The sequence below is a fragment of the Caretta caretta genome, chromosome 2, assembly GCF_965140235.1.
Source record: "Caretta caretta isolate rCarCar2 chromosome 2, rCarCar1.hap1, whole genome shotgun sequence".
Taxonomy (NCBI): Eukaryota; Metazoa; Chordata; order Testudines; family Cheloniidae; genus Caretta; species Caretta caretta.
Genome location: NC_134207.1, coordinates 160,259,233 through 160,282,153, shown reverse-complemented (window position 1 = coordinate 160,282,153; position 22,921 = coordinate 160,259,233). Strand labels below are relative to the sequence as shown.

General features: G+C 41.8%; 1 protein-coding gene across 4 annotated transcripts in view; it reads right to left on the bottom strand.

Moving 5' to 3' along the window:
* PTPN3 (protein tyrosine phosphatase non-receptor type 3) overlaps positions 1 to 22,921 on the bottom strand; it is a 268,650-nt gene that overhangs the window by 167,337 nt on the left and 78,392 nt on the right. For all 4 annotated transcript variants that reach the window (XM_048839333.2, XM_075125561.1, XM_048839334.2 and 1 more), the window contains exons 3-7: positions 17,453 to 17,560; positions 17,332 to 17,374; positions 16,057 to 16,135; positions 9,802 to 9,846; positions 7,314 to 7,366 (exon numbers count right to left, since the gene is read on the bottom strand). In XM_048839333.2, the coding sequence (XP_048695290.1) occupies positions 7,314 to 7,366; positions 9,802 to 9,846; positions 16,057 to 16,135; positions 17,332 to 17,374; positions 17,453 to 17,560 (328 nt within the window). The remainder of the gene's footprint in view (positions 1 to 7,313; positions 7,367 to 9,801; positions 9,847 to 16,056; positions 16,136 to 17,331; positions 17,375 to 17,452; positions 17,561 to 22,921) is intronic.

The following is a 22,921-nucleotide window of genomic DNA, read 5'->3' as shown; positions in this document are numbered from 1 at the left end:
TGAGTGATGCTGAATACAACAGTAAAGTCAAAAATGGACATATTTTCTAGCAATGGGATATCTGCTATAAATTGAAAGACAGCATATGGCCCTAACTTTGTAGCCTCAGTCCATGGACAAAAGTCAAAGATGTAACTCAGCCCTTTCCACAAAATAAGTTTGACACCCTTTGTCTAAAGAGCACCCTTTATGGATAGCAAGTAAGAATTTGTTATGTTTTTTTGTTGTTGTTTTGGTGTTTTGTTTTGATTCAAGCACCTACCTGCTGCTAAAAGAATTACCTAGAACTAATTTCAATGGAATTCCAAGTTCACAAGTACAGATGTACCCAAATGACTCCGCAGTAATGCTTTCATATGCCAATCAAAATTACTGAAGTAATGTGATACTATGCAAATCACTAGAACCTGAACTATTTTTCTTAGCACAGAACAAGCAGTACTTATTATAAAACATCTAAAGCATTACAAATATAGAAAAAGTTACTTGTAAGATATTTGGTGGATAAGCACAAGAAGAATGGTCTGCATTGCAGAAGTTTCAGTATACAATAAAGCCTTGGCCAAATCACACAAATAAAGTACATTTTTCTAAATAAGACGTCATTATTTTACAAAAATTTTAAAGGCCATGAAATATGAAATGACAGGTTAGCCAAAGAATTAATATTTCTTCATAAAAGAACCTGTAGCACAACAACTGTAGGATACCTAAAACAGAGGGAATGCCGAATTTAGGAATACTGGCCAATTAAGATACGAAGGAAAAATCTCTACGCCATATGAACCTTAACTACTGAGATATAAAAGAATGAAAGCTGTCAGCACCTGGAAAAATACAGTCCCATAGCTACTTGTCAGCACCAACTGGGGTCACAACATATATTTAAATAGAAGAGAATATGAAAGGACAAACATGAAGTAATTTAGTTTGGTTACTGTAATGTTCCTACTGTCCTTTGCTCCTAAATGCCTTTGAAAGCAGCTTAATTTTTGTACTAGTTAGCAAAACACACTCTTGACAGAAAGATTTGGATTTAATGATAAATATCTAAACAAACTTTAACAATGTTTGTCAAACATTAACTCTTCCTTTGAAAGCAAACCACTCACTTGCATGAACTGTGCCAAACCGAAAAAATTCCATGTATTGCAACACATTAATGTAGATCCAGGCCAATACCCTGCACAGATGTGCACAACTAAAGGCTAAGGCTATAGAAACACAAACTTATGAACAGTTTATCCAAAGTAATATATGCTTAATAATGGTATCAAAATAAAATATGCACATTTCAGACAACTGTGTTTTGACTGGAGAGTATATTTATTTTTCCTTTCCAGCAATTAAGATTTCTCAATCTCTTCCATATAATCTCTGACCCAATATTTTTGTTTTTTTGGGCTAAACTGAGGCTTTTTTGTGTTTTTTCATACCAAAGTTGGTTTGAAGCATATTCTTGTCAACAAGAGACTACATTGCCAAAAATAGTACATCTTACTTTTCTACTTCAAAATTTATGCTTGTGTTTCTTATTGTAATTTTACCTTCTCTAAAGAGAGCACCTATTGCTCAGTGATTCATTATGAGGTTGGGGTCTTCTAGTTCATCTTCCAAACATGTAGGCGCCTCTCCCCCCCTTCCCCCCTCCTTTCTTCCTAGCTAGGGACGTCCTTGATGTCAGGCCAGCAAGGAGGCACAGGTTAGACTTGCATCTCCAACTCTCCAGACAACTGCCGTAGTTGAAGAGATTAACTGTAATAAATGCTGCTTAGTACACACTGTAGAAGAGTAGTCTCAAGCATCATCCCACATTTCTTTTTAATTATCTTTTTAATTCCATTCCAAACAATGGAAAATAATTAGGATGTTTTATCTTTCCTGCTTGTGGGCATCTGATGGTCTATGATTCATTGTAACTGGGAAGTAACCAGAAGTATAACAATCTCAACAAACATGAAGAAATCAATCTTCAAGGAAATGGAGCCAAGGGGGGTGGGATGGGATGGGGAGGGACACATACCTCTCATTTGAATGTGCACTGATCATTTAAAATGTATCTGAAAAGTTTTAATAAAGAAAAATCAAAGAAAAAACCCCTGAACCATTCATTCAAAAAGCCATACTAAACAAGGAGAGCACACCTATTTAATAGTGCTCAGTCAACAAATGCAATAAAGACCAAATAGCCAAGTGGCAAATTCCTTGGAGGAACCCTTAAGATAATATGCCTCACAAGTAACATGGTTGTGAGAGTCCTCAACGAGGTAAAAGGATCTTTTACAAACATTTAAAGGCCTGAAAAATTCCTGTGTGTCTGTCTATATATATAGTGGATATGGATGCTTTGTGGCCCTGGCCTCCCATGTAATCCTAAAAATGATTCAGATTTTCTCCAAGGTTTAGTTTTGTATAAAATAATTTAACTGCTTGGTTAAAGTGTGTAACAGTTTCTCTTGGTTGTTGAAAGGCTTAGGTCATACACAAGGTAGATAAAAGGACTTGGGAAGGGGGGTGGAGAGAAGAGGAAGGGCAAATAGATTTGTAATCTGGAATGTTGCTGTAGCTGTGTTGGTTCCAGAATATTAGAAGACAGACACAGTGGATGAGGTAATATCTTTTATTGGACCAACTTCTTTTGATGAGAGAGACAAGCTTTCAAGCTACACAGAGCTCTTCTTCAGGTCCAAAGAAGAGCTCTGTGTAGCTCAAAAGCTTGTATCTCTCATCAAGAGAAGTTGGTTCAATAAAAATTACTTCACCCACCTTGTCTCTCTAAACAGATTTGTAGACAGTTTCTAGATTTGAGCAAGAAGTCCATGAACTTTCAGGAACATCGATGCTCCTCAGGCTCAGTACCTCAGCTGCTGGAAGCCTTCGTGTTTGAGCAGACCTTTGAAAAGAAGGTCCCAGCAGACCAGGAATCCAAAGATGCTCAAGTGACAAAACTATGGAGAATTATGAGTGAGTAGCTGACTATGTTTCTGTTAGTAAACTGAGAATTTCATTATTCTCATTCTTCTATGTGTAATTTATGTCCAGTCAGCCAGCATGTAGATTTGCCCAAATGTAATTGAAAGATGAAGGAAGTGGTCTTGAAAAATCTATGAACAAACTCCTTTGGGACTATTTCAAGAGATTTTCTGTCTGATGTGGATTGTTAAGAATTCTTTGGGATTAAGCCATTGGGGCTGGAAATTTCCTTTAGGAAAAGGTAAATCCTGATGTGGAAGGCTTGAAAAACGTTCGAAGAAACTCCTCTTTTACTATTTCTAAGATACTAAGGGAAAAGATTGTTAAAGACATAGGACTTGGAAGGCCTTGGGGTTTATTTTCTTTTTTAGTCATGTTATACTAACACATTTTATTGAAAGCTTCAGCTAATCACCTCAACTATGGTAGAGCAATCTCCAATCTACTGGGCTGCATAGCCTCAGTCGTAAAGAGCTCTGTTGCTGCTGCTTCAGTGACAGCACTTTCTTGTGCCCCAGGCTATGACCCCCTTTAAAGGAAAGGTGGGCAAACTCCGGTCCGTGGGACCGGCCTACCCGGCCCTTGAGCTACCAGCCGGGAAGGCTAGCCTCTGGCCTCTCCCCGCTGTCCCCCCTCCCCCGCAGCCTCATCTCGCCACGCCGCCAGCACCATGGCCCGCCGCTCCTGCCGGGCAGCATGGCAGCGAGCGTCTGCTGCTCTGAGTGGCATGGTAAGGGGGCAGAGAGTGGGGCAGTTGGATAAGGGGTAGAAGGTCCAGGGAGTAGTCAAGGAACAGGGAGCGGTTGGATGGGGTGGAGGCAGTCAGGTGACGGGAAACGGGGGGGGTTGGATAGGAGTGGGAGTCCCGGGGGGGGGGGGGTGTCTGTCAGGGGGTAGGGCAGTCAGGGAACAGTGGGCTGTTGGATAGGGTGGAGGTTCGGGTGGGGGGTAGTCGGGGACAAGGAGCAGGGGGTAGTTGGATAGGCATTGAAGTCCTGGAGGCCTGTCAGGGGGTGGGGGCGTAGATAGGGGTTGGGACAGTCAGGGGACAGGGAACGGGGGGGTGGGGTCCCAGGGGGCAGTTAGGGGCAGGGGGTCCTGGGAGGGAGCAGTCAGGGGACAAGAAGCAGGGCTTTTTGGGGAGGCACAGTCCTCCCTTAAAGGGACAGGGAGTGTCTTTTTAAAAATGTATTTGCAGAGGAAAGAGATACTAAAGAGGGAACAAGAAAATCTCTGAGCAAAAAAGCCCTGATGATATGGTTTTAAAACTGGGCAATCTCCTTCCTTAACACTGACGTTTTACTGCATGATCATAGTCATTCAGATTGTCCAGTGGAGTTGGCAGACAAATGACAAGTTGAGAGTTGCTGGCAGGCCCAAAAAGTGATAGTCTAACTGCTCTGCAGTGGAAGAAAACTGGCAGGAGAGATATTTAAACTACCTCTAACCTGCAGATTTTAGCTATTTGGGTGGTCTGCTGCCATGAAAGACTGGCACAACATGTGCTTGGCTAGACTGCTGAAGATAGACATTGGTAGGTGTAAAAGGAATGTGAGGCCACGCTGACCTGATCCACACAACTGAGAAAGCCTGAAATAGAACAGACGCAGCACATGGAATTTTCAGGCAGTCATAGAAGAGCGGAAACTGGTTCCATATCTTGGGAATTCAAACGACCTGAGTGCATCTACCCTCCCTTTGTTATTTTAATTGTGATTTCAGTTTCAGAGCTAGTGGGAGTCAGAGCTGCCCTCTGGAAGAAACCCTGATCATAAGCTTGAAGAAGCAGGGTTTGAGATAGCATTCACAGGGACTGAGAATTGAAGCTAAAGCCTCCCCTGGAATAACTGGGGAAAGAAACCACCTAACTCTGGCATCCTAGGGGGTCCAATGCCATGGACTTTTCTTACCCCTCTGACTTACCTGCGTCTCAGAAGCACTCCTGAACTCCCTTCTTCCAGCTGAGAAAAATAGCAAGTGCCAATGTCTTATTGTTTTTTAAAAAACAAACATATCCTGCTGATGGACTTCTGGCCCAAGTAACCTAAGGTTTGAATGTCATTTCTACAGAGTGGGAGAGGAATGAATGGTGAAGGACAATGGAGCCAGCCTCGGAGAAAATTAAAAAAAAAAACAAACAAACCACCACATCACCTTCTGCTTGGAAAAAGGAAGCAGAACTCTAGAGAAACCTCCTGCTTCTCCAAGCAAGGGTGGGAGACTGGAGAGCTGGAGATGTAAGCACTACTTTGTACAACTCCTTCTGCGGACTCATTGAGAAATTAGGAGCAAGAGTGAAAAGAAAGAGGCACCTCTGTTCTTAGAAGATATGGAGGAAGAACTCAGTCACAATGAATCACAATTTAAAGCACTCATTACAACAATTTATTCCTTGGATTGGGGCCTTATTATAAGAACTGACAGCAGAAGCAGCAGCAGCAGTAGATCATCTACATGCGATTTTAAATAAAAGCCAACTGTGTAGGACAATCCATTACATTTAACTTTCTAGAACTTTGTGGGCAATAATCTTAGTTTACAACATAAATAGAAAAATAGGGCAGGATGTGGAATTTGAAACGTGTTCTTTAATTGAACTCATGAGTAATAAATTATTTTAAAATATTTGAAGAAAATTACATCTCACTAGTGATTGCTTTTAAGAAAGAAGAAATTCAAGAGGTGCTGAATATAAAAGTGTGCAATATATAATGTTCAACATAAATTCAACAACTTTAAAAGTAACAATTAATCTGCATGTCCCTTATATCTAAAGAACAGTCTTTGTAGTTATGATAAATCATACAGTCACATCAACTAACCTGACAACCGTACAGACTGTTCTACTCTCCTGTAATTTTTACTACCATCAAACAAAGCTAAGTGTAGCATAACCAAAAGGCAATGTATCAGAACAGTTTTATTTTAGAACTTCACTACTAAAGCCAAACTACTATGAAAAGGCAATACATAGAAACAATTGGTTTTCCAGAAGCATGATCTATTCCAGGCTACCACAACTACAGCGCTGAGTGGTTAGAAACATTTACAAAACTGAATAAATTATATTTTACATGTGGGAAAAAAAAGAGACCACTACTTAAATGAAATAATTTCCTATACAAGAAGTCCTGTGAAAAGGAAATGAAAATGTAAAAATAAATATAAAACTTAACACATCATGGAAACTCAGAGACAACGGCCACACGTTTTTAACCAACAATTAAAACCGCAAGATCAATCTCCTCCGTACACAAGAAATAATGCATGAGGAAATTGCAGCTGAAAAGTCATAGTAGTTTAGCAAGAAATGAGTCAAACTGGGCTAACCAATGGCAGTTCAAGCAAGAAACTTTTCCCCCTTAAAGGCTGCTATCTTGTACTCCAGAATCTCAGTTTTCATTTAGAAGATAGTTAAATTAAAATCCAAAACTGAAATGACAATAGTTTACAATATCTATTCTCAGATAAAAACCATGATCAGTAATCTATATATCATTATAGAATAATGATCTATTCAGTAAAAATAATGGAACCCGATTAGCAAGACAATAGACATGTATTTTATTTGTTAGGGCAGTATTTTCCCTTATTATTAGGATGCCCCGTATGTTGCTGAACCCAGAGGCTCACAGAATGAACATGCAGCACAAGTAGCAACAGAAACTCTAGTAGCTTACAAAAGAAAATGAAGGAGAAAAACAACTTTTCTACTGGGAACATCACTGTCTACAAATGGCAGGGCTATGTATATAGATACAAGGGAAAAACCCAAATATGCTAGAAAAATCATGTATACTCTAGTCTGCACACTGCATTCGTACCATTAGCCATCCCCTTCCCCCAGCAACATAAACCTTCCTTCCTCTTTAATTGCCCTTCTGTATACACTGCTTTATGAAATACCTCCTCACACCCTTAGTTAATTCATATTAGCTTTCCTGGACATTCCTGTGTAGAAAAACCCTTAGAGTGAAAATATGTTCTAGACCAATTCATACTGTAAGTTTTATATGGAACATAAATGAGGGCATTGATTATTTCTAATTCTTGAATCAATCTAATATTTTCTATAGCACAGATTTAATGAGCATGCTACCTCTATCTAGTGAAACTGCCCTAGGCATCCAAGTATAGAGTACTGGTCATTTATTTTTTCCTTCCAAGTAGCTCCTTAATCCTTCTTTACAATGCATCAACTTCAGTAACAATTTTATCCAAGAGGATAGGTAAAGGAAGTCTTCTGCACTGGAGTTATCAATACAGCTCAGTGGAAGGTAAAGCACAGCTCAGTGATGGTCAAATATTTTACCAGCCAAGAAAGATCTGTCATTACTTACACTGTACGGCATAAGATGCAAGGACAACAGCAGAATTAAGAGGGCATAACAACCTGAGAAAAGAGAAAAATAGGTGTTTTTTTATATATGTGTGTGTGTACACAGAGATATACACACACACTTACACACAGCATAAATAGGTAGAATATTAACCATTTCTCTGCAATCAATGTATTTCGTAATGTTTATATTAATCTTCAGCAAATCTCACTGATTTTTTTTTAAACAAAAGACAATAGTCATAGCATAGTAGGGTGATGAAAGCAAGTTGTGTAACAGCTCATTAATGGAATGGAAATAACGTGTCTTAAATGGATATGTTCATATCCTTGGATGCTTATTCTGGAAAGGGAAAATGAAGGAAAGATTTTTTTGCTCTGGATATAACTTTAATAACTGCAGTCTAGTATTTTTAACATGAGACATGAACATTAAAATTAGCCAAGTGCACAAATGCAGCTCTGACCTAGAGTCTATACAGAACTTGCTATCAATTTTTAAAGACAACAGGTAATTAAGATAAAAGGTTTGGACCACATTTTAGACTTTTTCATCGATGCACAAGACTGACAGAAGGACATCGGAGCCTTCTAACTTATGCCTACCAAGCAGGGACTACGTACAAATGAAGTCCATGAAATCTCCTGAGGACAGGGACTGTTCTCTACTAGGACCATCTAAGAGTTAGAGGAATGTGGCAGGCCATGGAAGGCAGAGCATGCACCACACCCTTAAGGGGTGGTACAAGTCACCATGCTACTCCCTCCACAAAGGAGATCTACTTTTGAAGCACAGACAACTTGTGCCTCCTGATACTGTGGGGGTACAATGTATATAGAGGGACATGTGATTGCCCCTCATGTCGCCTCTGGAAGAAACTTCCAGCCCCACCTCCCTGGGTCAGGGCAGCCAATTCCATGGGTTCCTGAGGGGCTGGGGCCACAGGAGCAAGTGCCTCTGAGCCTGGCTGGGGCTGGCCCTGGCCCAGGAAACTCACAGAGTCAGAGATACCACAGGAGGGGATCCCAGGGGCATGGGAAATGCCCCTACCTCCAGCTGAGCTTGAGTTAAGCTTCCAGTGCTTTCCCCAGCGACCTCCTGCCCTGCACCCAGCCCAGGGACCACCCTGCTCTCCCCATCCTACCAGAATACCTGCAGGGAGTGAAGGGGGCTCTGCCTTTCTCCCACTGCGCCTCCCCGGCACATTTCCAGCTCGCTCAACCCCTCTCCCTGACAGCCAGGCCTGAGCAGGAGCAGGATGGAGCCCCTTCTCAGGCCGACTGAAGGTGGCCACTCCGGGTCGCTGCCTCTGTGCAACGCAGCAGCTGCCTGAGAGTGAGCCCAGCTGGGGAGGCAGCAGCAGCCCTCCCCCTCCACTCCCTGCCTGGGCCCACCTGCTGGGGACAGGGACCAAGCAAGCTGGAAATGTGGCAGGAGTGGGGAGGCCTACGTTTCCTGTAAGCGGTGCAGCAGGCTGTCAAGGTCCGTGCAGGGGAGGAGAGGCGCCTCTCCCCTGGTCCCAGCCTCGGAGCTGCCATGACCAGGGGAAGAGGTGCCTCTTCCCCAGTCCCAGCCTCAGAGCTACCATGGCCGGGGAGAAGCGTCTCTCCCCTGGATCTGGGCTGCTCCCACAAGAGACAGCTGGGGGGGGAGTCCTCTCTCCCTGGTGCAGCCCCAGGGTAGCCTGAACCCCAAATCCCTCATCCCCGATCCACCCCAGAGCCCGCACCCCCAGTCTGAGCCCTCAACCCTCTGCACCCCAACTCTCTGCCCCAGCCCTGAGCTCCCCCCCACACTCCGAACCCCTCGGCCCCATCCCCACCACACATCACCTACATATTGGAACACAAAATTCATTCCACACATGGATGTAAAAAATCAGAGGGAACATTGGGGGTGGCTCTGGCTTGCTCAGTCCATATCCACAGCAGCCATGCCTGGGAGGAGAACAGAGGGGAAGGGCCACTGCCGCCTCCCCAACCGGGTTCTCACAGGCACTTGCCGCTCTGCACATAGCAGTGACCCGAGCGGCTACCCTCAGCCAGCATAAGAAGTGGCTTCGTCCTGCCCCTTCTGCTCTCTGCCTGGGCTTGGCTACCAGAGATGGGGCCAAATGTGCGAGGGGGCAGGTGCAGCAGGAGAAGGACAGAGCCCCTCTCCCTCACCCGGCAAGCAGAAATCTCCGGGGGGTGGGGGGGGGCACCTCGCCCCCACCACACACCACCTATGTGAAGCACAATGCCCACTGGAGCTCAAATGAGGCAGTTTCCTCTGACACAGTCACAACATGGGTTGCTCCTTTATAGAACCAACTAGCTCTATAGATGTTAGTAACATTGTCATTTGCCTGTTTTTGTAAAGCAATATTCAATTAAGAACATTTTTATGATAGCAAAAAATCTACTCAAACAGATTTTTTTCTCCTTGACTGTTCCTTTTTATGTCCAGCTATTGAAGAAAGATGACTTCATTAAGAACTTTTCATTACCTTCCTTCCAAAATATCTGTCTTCAGTTGTAAGAAGAATAAATGCCTAGAAAACAGAATTTGGAAGAGTTGATTCATGTTCAAATATCAGATTTAATAATTTCTAAGAAATCTATATATAACCTTAAGCTTTATGCATGTATTTACAAAAAACTATATGTACTCAAGCCTGCTTGGATATTCCTGTAAATCTTTAACTATGTGAATGCTCACTGTCATTCACAAGAATTACGGTCTTTTGTAGTTCCTATTAAAAGTCAGTTCCAATCTTTAATTAAGTTAAAGGGTCACTATTAAATGATGAAAGATTTCCTTAGATTCACGTACTAAACGCACTGCCTCCAAAGTGCCCCCACTTCGTCTCAGGAGACGAGAGCCAGTGATCAAAAGTTAACTCAGTCTTCTGCATGAAATTGCAGAACAAACCATTAGAAAATGGGGCTTGCCTAGCTCCCATGAATTCTGATTTGAGATCCAATCATCTGTTGAATCTGTGGATCAAACATCATCTTTATAACAAATTATTGGTTGAAAGAGTTCATTCGTAAAGTAGTTCCAATGCCCTCATATTTAAGATTGATTCACAGGTAACTAAGATTTTCGATCCTATCATAGTTTCTTTTTATTCGTACATTCTAGTCTCTGACAGCTACTTGTATGGTACCTCAGCTGGTATTCATTAACATTTAAAAGGACAATTTAGTAGTGGCAGCTAGAAAGGGTCTGAACCCCGTTAGCATATCAAAAATGCAATGGTGGCTGAACCAACTTTTTATTTGATTAAGGTGAAACTCAGCGTGTGCTCTTCTTAAAGGAATAGCCATATGATGTTACTACGTTATCAAACACATTAAATGCATACTGCAAAAACATGAAGATTTACAATTCACTTATTAAGTCTGTATGCTCTGCCTGAAAATCATACATGCTTCACCTGTCAGTCAATGGATTCATAGATAAAATGCATGATGCACAATTCTGCATTTAACTATGGAAGCACTGCTTACAATTCCATAGTTAAGGATGAATTAAATTTAGCACTTAAAACTGGGATTCAACCACAGTATTATGATTTATTATTTGTATTATCATAGCACCTGGGAGACCTAGTCATGGACCAGGACCCCATTGTGACAGGCACTGAACAGATGCAGAAGAAAGAGACACTCCCTATCAGAAACAGCTTATATTTAGATTATAAAACGAGAGAGAAAAAATGGATGCAGACAGAGTGACACTGGAGTACAAGGAAACAATACGACAACATTGGTCAGCATGATAGGCAGTGGTCTCTGCACAACAGCAGCCTAGTTGTTAAGTAAATCTTAGTCTGTGACTTAAAAAAATAATTTAAAACGGGTTCTTTAATAAATGTAGCACTCTGTGTCACAAAATATTTTTGTCCTTATTGATTTCAGTAACAAAACAGACTCTTCAAAACTTCCCATGTAGTAAAAACTCACTGAAATCTTGTGCAACTTAGCCTCACTCCCATTAGGAACAATGTGAGATGGTGTTTATTTTGAAGAAGGGCTTTGCTATACAGTGACACCAAAAGTAATTTTTTTTGTATGAATAGGTCTTTAAAAATCAGTTTAATCTAATCTAGGACTACAAACACTTATGCATTTATAGTTGTATGGGTATTGTATGGCATCACTATAGAACTGAGTTAAGGTTGTCTGAGTGCCTTCACTGTTCACTTCCAAATCTCAATATGTTTTGATTCTTTTATATAACCATAACTCTGAATTTCTTGGGTTTATTATGATTGGTTTGGGGATGATTTCAACATCACTTTAATGTTTTTACCATGGAGCATACATATCAGTAATTTAAAAGTTTTAGTGTGGGAATACTGTATAATTGTTTACTTACATAAGGAAAACTACTCCTACTTCTTCTTATTACAAATGGCAGTTATTTTGTGCTTTAATTATTTTCATTCCAGCTCAAACCTGAGAGGCTATGAACACTTATAAGGCCCACTGATTGGAAGTTCCAGGTGTTAAAGGTCACCCAGGATTACATCATTTGTGAAGAACATATCTTATTTATTGCATATTCTAATTACATTAAGAAATTAGGTTTAATGTGATAGTGCTATGTGGCATAAACATTTCCCATATTCTACCGAGAGCTTCAGTGCTAACATGCAACGGATATAACATTGAACACTTGGTTTCTACTGTTCTCATAAAATTTAGAGTGCTTATAGGACAAGCTCCATGGTAAGACTGCATGATTATTATTTTAAAGTGTGAAAAAAACTACAAAAAGTTAAGGATCCTATATCAAAAGTAGCTACAATGTTGTACTTCGTAACTGTAATGACACATCAAAATAGATAAGCTATAATAATTACATGCAAAAATAAGTTAAACTAATGTTTATATTACAATATCAGGTTTCAGAGTCACAGCCGTGTTAGTCTGTATCTGCAAAAAGAAAATGAGTACTACAGCTCACGAAAGCTCATGCTCAAATAAATTGGTTAGTCTCTAAGGTGCCACAAGTACTCCTTTTCTTATTACAATATCATGCATTTGAAATGCCTGATTTATGGTTGCCCATGCAACCTTAATTTTATCTCTTTGTATATGCATCCTGTACATTGAATGAGGCAAAGATCTCAGACTACAAAATAGTATGTGATAATTTAATTCAAGATTGTATTAAAATGCATATGCACAAAACCAGAAAGGAATGTAATGGGTCAAAAAAGGAACTTCTCTGACCAGAGGGCTTCCCCCTCTTGAATTTCAAAGGTCTGCTGCAAACAATAGAGGTGTTAGAGCTTTTCAGAAAATGTTATAAGCATCTTTTATAATGAAAAGTATTAAGCAACTTAACAATGGTGGAGGCGGGGACAAGAGGGAGGTTGCTACTAGCTCCCCCTATAATGAGGAAAAAATAAACTACTGCATGTGTTCAAACTGGCCAAATCAATGTTGCTGTAGAACCTCTAAAGTAATAGTCAGGAGATGCAAAAACTTCATTGTGCAACCTTTATTTTTAAAAATTATTATATTTAGTTGAAAGAGAAAGAATGGCTTGAATGCATACTTCCTGGAAGCATTTACTGCTTTAACTACAGGTTTTTAGTGTGCAGTGGCAGAATCCCTGGGGCCAGTTAGTGCAGGGGTTCTCAAGGTTTTTCTTTCTGAGCCCCCCCAATGTGCTATAAAAATTCCAGGGCCTGGCAGGGGAGGCTGGGTCTCTATGCTTCAGACACAGCAGGACTTAGGACTCCAGCCGCCGGGGGCGGAGAGGGGGTAGGCAGGGGCGCTGGGGCTTCTGCCCTGTGGGGCAAGGGGTGAGGCTTGGGGCTCCAGGCTTCTGTCCCGCAGGACAAGGGGGCTCCTGGCTTTAGGTCTGCAGGGCAGGGGGAAGCTCAGGGCTCATGGATACCCTAAAAAAGCTGTGTACCCCTGGTTGTGAACCACTGAGTTAGTGAACAGCAAACTGGTGCACTATAAAATCACATCCTGGCTTGCTAAGCTCTAACTTTCCATGTAAACAAGCACCAGGAGAAAGCATATCCTGCAAGCACTCCATTGCGGAAATCTCTATCTTCCATGACAGTGTATTCAGAAATAGGCCCTTTGTTTGTAACAAGCATACAGTACTTGTGTTCAGTTAAGTGTGGGGACCTGAGTCAGTGATGCATGCAACAGCAATTCATTAGTTGAACATGTCTCATTTTTGGAGGAGAGTTATTTGTTTCAGGCAAATCTATACCCTATTTTAAATTGTGTATTTGATTTTTGGATGTGCAGCCCTTTCCCATTCCTTGATTTCTAGTAAGATGCTTTCTTAAGATAACAGAACACCGCAGTTACAAAAGTCTTGTTGAACTTGTATCACAAGTCATATATGGTCCCTTAGAAGTACAATAAATTACCTTATGAAACAGGCTGTTTTGATAATGAAAGGCCATATGATTTTTTTGTACGCTAAAGGCCAGCATGATTCATGTTTTTCATATCAACACTCCTCACACTGCATGTTGCACCTTCCTTGTGTGACACACATAGAGCTGATATGTAATCAAGTTATGAATACAGAGATGTCACAATTTTACAAACATGGTATGAGACTGGATCAGTGAGGGGAAGTTATTGTATATTTGATTATTAGAATTTCCTGCATGACTTTATTGACCTAACTTGTACTAGGGGTGACAGCATGTTTATTTTACATCGACAGTGCTCAAAATCAATGGAGTCTGTCTGAAGGTGATATGGGGGCTTCCCACATAAGAACACCCAAGCACACACTTGAAGAATGCGGTAAGCTGTTAGGTTCAAGGATCCTGTCTCTTGACTATAACCAGCTGCAAACCTTGTTCTGCCAAAGCTAGGAGTTACCAGATCGAAGAGTTATAAACAGTGTTTTAAAAAGTGGCTCAATTCCTACGAAAGCGCAGAGTTGCCAGAGGCTGACCAGTGAGCAGTTAGTAAGCTTTGACAGGGAGAAAAGTTGACAGTAGTTGGAAGATGAAATTCCCAGTTCAGGAATACACTAAAAATAGCAACATGTATATGGTGGCTTGGGTAAGCTGCCCAAATATGTACCTCAGACAGGACTGTATTCAGAAAGCTAGCCTGAGCTGCTGTGGCTATTCTCCTCTTTTTAGCATGTTAGCTCCAACAGAGCTAGAACATGTCTGTCTTCCCAAGCTGGGAATTATACCTCCCAGCTGCTGTATAGACATACCCAGAGAGAGGCTCAGTGGAAAAGTCTACAGGGAGTTAGTCATACTACAGTCATAGAATCATAGAATATAAGGGTTGGAAGGGATCTCAGGAGGTCAGCTAGTCCAACCCCTTGCTCAAAGCAGGACCAATCCCCAACTAAATCATCCCAGCCAGGGTTTTCTCAAGCTTGGTCTTAAAAACCTCAAAGGAAGGAGATTCCACCACCTCCCTAGGTAACGCATTCCAGTGCTTCACCACCCTCCTAGTAAAAAAATTTTTCCTAACATCCAACCTAAACCTCCCCCATTGCAACTTGAGACCATTACTCCTCATTCTGTCATCTGCTACCATTGAGAACAGTGTAGAGCCATCCTCTTTGGAACCCCCTTTCAGGTAGTTGAAAGCAGCTATCAAATCCCCCCCATTCTTCTCTTCTGAAGACTAAACATCCCCAGTTCCCTCAGCCTCTCCTCGTAAGTCATATGTTCCACTCCCCTAATCATTTTTGTTGCCCTCCGCTGGACGCTTTCCAATTTTTTCACATCCTTCTTGTAGTGTGGGGCCCAAAACTGGACACAGTACTCCAGATGAGGCCTCACCAATGTCGAATAGAGGGGAACAATCACGTCCCTCGATCTGCTGGCTATGCCCCTTCTTATACAGCCCAAAATGCCGTTAGCCTTCTTGGCAACAAGGGCATACTGTTGACTCATATCCAGCTTCTCGTCCACTGTAACCCCTCGGTCCTTTTCTGCAGAACTGCTGCCTAGCCATTCACTCCCTAGTTTGTAGCAGTGCATGGGATTCTTCTGTCCTAAGTGCAGGACTCTGCACTTGTCCTTGTTGAACCTCATCAGATTTCTTTTGGTCCAATCCTCTAATTTGTCTAGGTCCCTCTGTATCCTATCTCTACCCTCCAGTGCATCTACCACTCCTCCCAGTTTAGTGTCATCGGCACACTTGCTCAGGGTGCAGTCCATGCCATCCTCCAGATCATTAATGAAGATATTGAACAAAACCAGCCCCAGGACAGATCCTTGGGGCACTCCGCTTGATACCGGCTGCCAACTAGACACGGAGCCATTGATCATTGACCTGCTGAGGTAAGTCACGGGCGATACACAGGGAACTGCAACCCAGGGCCCACTCTGAGCATAGGAGAATCATATGATACCACCTCAAGACAGAAGTGACAGTTTGAGGCCAGAGGTCAACACTCAGGATATACTCCGAAAGACCAGGCAGGGTCAGAGATGCAATTCACCCTTTAATTGTGACACCCAGTGTCACATTAAACTATATCCCTGTACCTTCTGAAAGTAAGCTCTATGTGGCAGGAACTATTCAGTCTGTGCCCTATAACCGGTTGTATAGCATCACACACACCTATAACACTATATCAATACTAAACATTTTACTTAAATAGCAAATCCCCACACCTTTTATATTAAAAATATTTCAGAATAATCAGAGAATAAATTGCACTCTAACAGAAAATAAAAAAAGAATATTACGAATTCTTAGTTGATGGATGTACATTTTGAAAATAAAGTTACCTGGTTTGTTCTTGCTGCAGTGTGTTGGGATCGGGTATAAAAAATCTTACTCGAAAATGGATGGTGCAGGGAAAACCTCCTACAATGTTTTACAAAAGAAAATCAATATTTCTATTTTTGGTTTATTTCTGTAAAATTTATAGAAAAACAACAACAGAAAATAACCACATAATATGACAAGTCTGGTTTACTTTCTTTTTTTGACATGGGAAGAAATTATGAAATATATCTATTCACTATTCCCGCACTCCCATTATATTGTTAGGTCTTTTGCTACTTTCAGAGCAAGAACACACACATATATCCTTCTCTGAAGAACAATCTTGTTCATGAAGCAGTCATCAGCATGGTCTATTCAGTTACCTTCTTTTATATTTTTAACAGTGCCATTTTTAACACAGCAATTTGTGTTGGAAAAAAGTATATTCCATTCCTTCTAGTATTAAAAGAGGAAAGTCTTAAAGAGGAAAATACACCTGATCCAAGTATCTCATAAGACAAGCAGGAATGTTATAACAGGAAAATTTAGAGAATCCTCTACATTTCCTCTTGTGAAAAATAAACAGTAACAAAGCTTTAACAATCATTATGCATAACTAACTTTTAACCTTATTTAAAATCACACACAAGCTACAAAATGAGCTAGAATCAAGAGATCAAAAACAGAATTTGTGTTTCAATTTCACTAGTGATTATGTAGCTTTGGATACATCTGCATTGAGAAAAAAATTGTTACCAGAAGTTGTTTATAAATGGTTCATGCTAAAAACAATTATGCCCTGTACTTTTTTTTTTTTTAAAAAGACTGAGTTGAAACACTATAGACTAATTTTGCTCCACTCTGGCCAGACTAAGAGCTTTACCTGAAATGGTTTAAAAACCATATTTGAAACCATTACACTCTTTCCCCATCAACTACTTAAAAAGCTTTTTGTCTAAAATCCCTCCCCTCTATTGCTGACATCAGTGGGAACAGTAATGTACAGTGGTCACCAGACAGCTACTATTTTCACTACTGTGTTGTCTAACTTTGCTCAGACCAGGGTGAGAGGACAGAGCGATAGCAATGTTGGTGACCTACAGTACCTAATCTACACTGGAGCAGCTACCACTACTGAAGCTTAACCAGTAGTAAGAACTGTGGGAAGTTTTGCCAAAAAGTCTACTGTTTATGCCCAAAAGTGAAGTTGAGAATTATGTTTTTTCTAATCAACGAAGTACGTAGAAGAGGAATTCAGGCCAGAAAAAGTTAGATTTTTATGTAAAGTATCTTACCTTTAAGCTGTTTTCTAACAGGTTTGCTTGATTCGAGCCATCGCTGTGAAATGAAAAATTAGATGAATTTCTCAAAAATAACTTTTAAAATATATTTCTTAAAATTTAACACTATACTTACAGGGGAATCTACTGACTCTTCACTTTGTTGTAAACCAAAATATTCCTTCTCTGTCACACCCAAGTGGTTGTAGGCCATATCCAACAAAACCTGACCAGTATCTTGTTTCTGAAAACAAAGAACACTCCATAAATGAAATGCACACTTTTGTTTTCAATTAAAAACCTAAATGGAAAAATGGGTTATAAAATTTAGTCTATAAATAAAATGGTTAAAAGTTTCTCAGAACAGAGATCATAAGACATGAAGTACATTAAAGTGAATAATTTCTCACCAAGATAAATTCCCCTAATGTTTTCAAAGAACATTTCTCCCTGAAAAATATGAATTGATAGGAGTTAAAGTTTCAAGGTTGGTAAGCCTAAAATTATAACCAGCAGTTATGAGATGTGCTGGCTGATCAAGCATAAGAACAGAAGAAAGGCCAGCCTGGGTCAGACCAATGGTCCATTTAGTCCAGTATCCTGTTTTCCAACAGTGGCCAGGTGCTTTGGAGGTAATGACAGAACAGGTAATCATTGAATGATTCACCCCCTGTTGTCCAAGCACAGCTTATTCAGAGGCTAGGGACACCCAGAGCATGGGGTTGCATCCCTGACCATCTTGGCTAATAGCCATTGATGGACCTATCCTCTATAAACTTATCTAATTCCTTTTTTAACTACGTTATAGTTTTGGCCTTCACAACATCCCCTGGAAACAAGTTCCACAGCTTCACTGTGTGTTGTGTGAAGAAATACTTCCTTATGTTTTAAACTGGCTGCCTATTAATTTCATTGGGTGACCCCTGGTTCTTGTGTTCTGTGAAGGAGTAAATAACACTTCCTTATTCACTTTGCTTCATGCATCTCATGTGACATGCATCCAGGCTGATCCTCACACATTCCTGCAGTAAAGACCGAATGTTACCCATTCACCAGGGCTGCAGAAATTGTCTGAAATGAAGGCTCACTGCCCCCAGAGACAATTGTGGCTCCCTGCTGAGAAGGCAGCTAAAGCAGCCTGTCTTGCTACTTCCCCTACTGGATTCGAGTTGGGAAAGCAGAAGTCAAGACAGATAACAGGGAGCCCTGATACTGGTCCAAAGCTCTCTGCCCTACAGGTCCCAGCTTCCACTGTACACAGCTGCCCCCAGATACCCCCAAACTCCCACAAGGCCTCCCACACCTACCACCATCTTCTCTTACATAATCCCACAAATTCAACTGTCTCAATTTCCCTCCTCCCAGACACACCTTATATAGCACCCATCTATCCCACAGACACACTTCAGCACCCTCTCAACCTCGTACAGCTACCAAATTTTGTGAAAATCCCTATCCTATACTGCCACTGCTTGGAGAAGGATGTATTAACCTTAAGCTGAAGTTCATGGTCATATACAAATCTGCAAATATAAAGAGGCAAGTTGCATATGTGCAAACTTGCATAAAATTTCACGGGGAGCTGCAAAAAACTTGGTAGCTCTGTTTGTGTTGGTTTGTTGGATAAAACATAAGTCATTCCAGCCTGCCCCATTTCTGTGAGCAGTACCTGTTCACAGGAATGCAGTCTACTCTAACTGTGTGCCAACTATAGCTTGTGTTTTTTAATCTTACCATTTGCAGGATAATTGCTTGTTTCAATACCCACAACTATTGACAAGAATACTGCGTTAAGCAGACTTACATATTAAACTACACACACAAAAATACACTAAAATAACTATAGATTATTAAGATCTAGATCTTAAGATTGCCAAAGTCGCACTCAACAGTTCAGAAGCGTCAGAATTTAGGTTATCTATACAACCTTAATTCTGTCCCCCACGCGAACGCATTGTGATACAGTCTTTAATAAAATGATCACATACTATTTGTTCTCCAGGACCCCTACCTCATTCAGTCCACAGGATGGATGGTGCCAGTAGCATAACAAGGCCACAGAGTGCCCTGGTGCAAGAACAGGTGAGGGGCCCCTTCTCCCAGCCTCCTCATTCTTCAGGGTGGGTACCTGGGTCCCCAAACACCCCCTGCATCCCTCCCCCAGCCGCCTCCTCACCCTCTACCCCCTGGGGCAGGGGTCCTGCTCCCTGCAACCCTTCCCCTGCTGCCACTCAGATCAACCACAATGGGAGTTGGATACCTGCCACTCAAGTCCTCACACTCCGCACCCCAGCCTGAATTCCCCACACGGCTCCCCATATTCCTCACAACCCAGCGCACATCCCACTGTCCACACACACCCAGCCCCCATACTCTGCTTAGCCTCCAGCAACTCACCCCAACTCTCAGTTCGCCCCCTGCACCTTTCTGGGTGAGCTCCTCACTGCTGATGCAGTGGTCGCACAGTGAATCTAAAGTGGCAGCAGGAGGCTTTCCAGGCAGCAAGGCCATGGGGGCTGGAGCGGCAGGTGTGGGCTGAAGCCCTGGCAGTGCCATCAGGAGCAGCCCCGAGCCGCTCAGTCACAATCTTATTTGCACTGGGGGGGCAGGGGCAAGAAGTAGCTACAGAGGGGTCGGGGGAGTGCTTCCCCAGCAGCCCATCTGGGGATCGCTTCCTGCTCCTCGGAGCCCTTGAGGAAGGGGCAGGAGCCCCCTCCAGCAGCTTGGCTAGGTGGGCCACTAGTCTGCCTATAGGTGGAGTGGTCTCTGCTGGTTGGGCCCCATCACCTCATGGACCCAGGAGCAAATGCACCACAGAATGGTGCTCAGTTAATAAGAAGCTACTCAATATTTTGTCTGATTCTCATTATTCAGTGTATGGTCCAGGCCTTTTCTTCTGCATACTAGTCAAACCCTGCTCTGAAGACAATTATGGATTTCCCCATATACTTATCTATGGCACTCATCACCACAGTATCTGGATGCTTCACAAACATTAACTGTTTTTCGGTGAAGTGAGGGGATGGAATTAGTCCCATTTTACAATGGCCAACTGAGGCACAGAGGTGAAAAGTATCCACTAATTTTGGTGCTCAATTTGAGATGCCTAGGACCTGATATTTCAGAATACTTATTATTAGATGTCTCTTTAATATGCTCAAGCACAGCTCCCACTGACTTCTGCAGCTGTGACTGTGATGCTTCCCAATGGTACCCAGAGTTATGAGGCACCTCACTACCACCTGCCCTTAGCATGAGGAAACCTCGTCTGTACCTGCCGGGGTCAGCTCCTGACTCCACCAGCCAAAGGCAACACAAGCCCTCCCTTCTCAGACTATGCCGACTATACCGTCCCTTTGCTGGCTAGCAGTAGATTCACTCCAACCCCCGAGTCCCCCTTGGATGCCCAGCCAATTATCCATCAGAAACTCACAGGACTACTTTCAGAGTAGCAGCTGTGTTAGTCTGTATTCGCAAAAAGAAAAGGAGTACTTGTGGCACCTTAGAGACTAACAAATTTATTTGAGCATAAGCTTTTGTGAGCTACAGTCTCTAAGGTGCCACAAGTACTCCTTTTCTTTTTTCACAGGACAACCAGATCCTTGCTCCCAAGAAACAGTACACCACAGCTTAACAGTTATGCTCCACTCCAGATCACTGCTCCACTTAACACATAGCACTTAGATTTGTTTATAGAGAAAGCAAGTACAGTATAAGTTTATTTAACAAAGAACAAGATTCAAATGATTGTTTCAAGTAGTTCTGTTTGCTAAGAGTTACATATAAAATAAAATCATAACATGTACTCTTAATTCAACTACAAGATGCTCTCTTGTCTAATAAGGTCCTGCTTACTCCAAGTCCTTCTCAGTGTTTTTCAACCAGAAAGGCTGAGACCCTTCTTTCAGGAGACCAAGCCCACCGGCAGCTTGTCTGTCCAGATGAAGGATGCAAGGGCATCTTTCTGCAACCTAGCTATATCAAGATCTGTCCTTTGTTCTTCACCTGTAAACAGGGTTCCCCTCTCTGCCCCACCCATACTGTTTACCTCTTCCTGTTAATTTCTTCTTCTGAAGTCTCTGCAATCTCCTCCTTAAGATTTGACCAGTATGCAGATAGACTTCCATTGTAAGACACACAATGCACAATGGTTAGCCAAGAGATAAGAGTCTCCCACATCTGATCTGGTGGAACCCATTTTAAGGCATGTCATCTCTGGGTGACCTGGCTTTAACTTCAAAGCTTTAAGAATATAATCTCCAATATATATACACATATTTCCTTACATATAATCTGCACATACATTTCACAAAGATTGTGATGATCAGTGTGATACAGGCTTTCAGAAGAGACCTTAACACTACACTTTTTAGTGAGCTAGTATGTAAATACCAGATCAAAAGAATGCCAGGTGGCATCAAGAGGACCTTGGGTCACAGTGAGTGATCAGAACTTCTGAAAAATTGGGGCAGAGAGTCTCAAGGTATCTTTCGGAGGATCCTTCTCATTTACCTTTCTATGTCTATGTCCTTGGTCCCCTTTTCTTCTCCCTTTATACTTTATCTCTCAGTAATTTCAAACCCAAACAAAAATTCAGCCACTATCTCTATGCTGATGACTCACAGATCTACCTCTCTACACTAGATATCTCAACCTGTCTCTGATATCTCCTCATACATGTATAGCTGTCAGCAGTGTTCCCTCTAATTTTTAACGTCCATGTGCGGAATGAATTTTGTGTGCACCAATATGAATGCTTTTTCCCATGCTACCCCTCCTACTTGGGACGAGCTCCCCATAATCACCCCCAAAGCTACCTCATTATCCACCTTTAAATCCCTCCCAAATGTCTTGTTTTCAGTGATGCCTATAAAAAAAAACTTTACAGTTGGGCCACAGATGTGCTGAGACCGCTGCCTATCATGACCAATATTGTCTCATTGTTTCCTTGTACTCCCCTGCTTGTTAACAACCATCTGTTGTCTCTGGTGTTATACTAGATTGTAAGCTCTTTGTGACAAAGACCTTTCTAATGTAGACTCAGCTATGCCAGCTAAAAAGTGCTTTTACCAGTGCAGCTTATATAGGCTTGGTGAGTGAAATAAGCTGTACCGGCAAAACCATTTTTATGCCAGCACAACTGTTTCTACACTACAGCTTTGACCAGCATAAAGTCTCTCCCTAATTCCCCCACCCCTCCCAAAAATAAATCATACTCTAACACTGCTATGCTGGCCAAGTTTTAGTGTAGACCGGTCTTCGCCACATCATACTTTGAGATCCTCTCATGAAGTGGGCCATTGAGTGCCAAGTACTTTATAAAGGTATGTATTTTTATCCTCATTTAAGATGGGAGGACACAGAAGCAACAAGATGACCGTGAGTGGAGTTTGAAGTAGAAATCAGTTTTCCTGACCTCCAATGCCTTAGTGTAATGATTAGGCCATAACGTATCCAAGAGGGAGAGAATAAAGTTATGGACACGCCACATGAAGCAACATATTTGTGACTGAAGAAACCTTTCCTAAAACTCACATTTAAAAAGGGTATCCTAATATAGGAGAAATCAATACTAGGAGATTTAAACATTTTTCTACAGGGATGA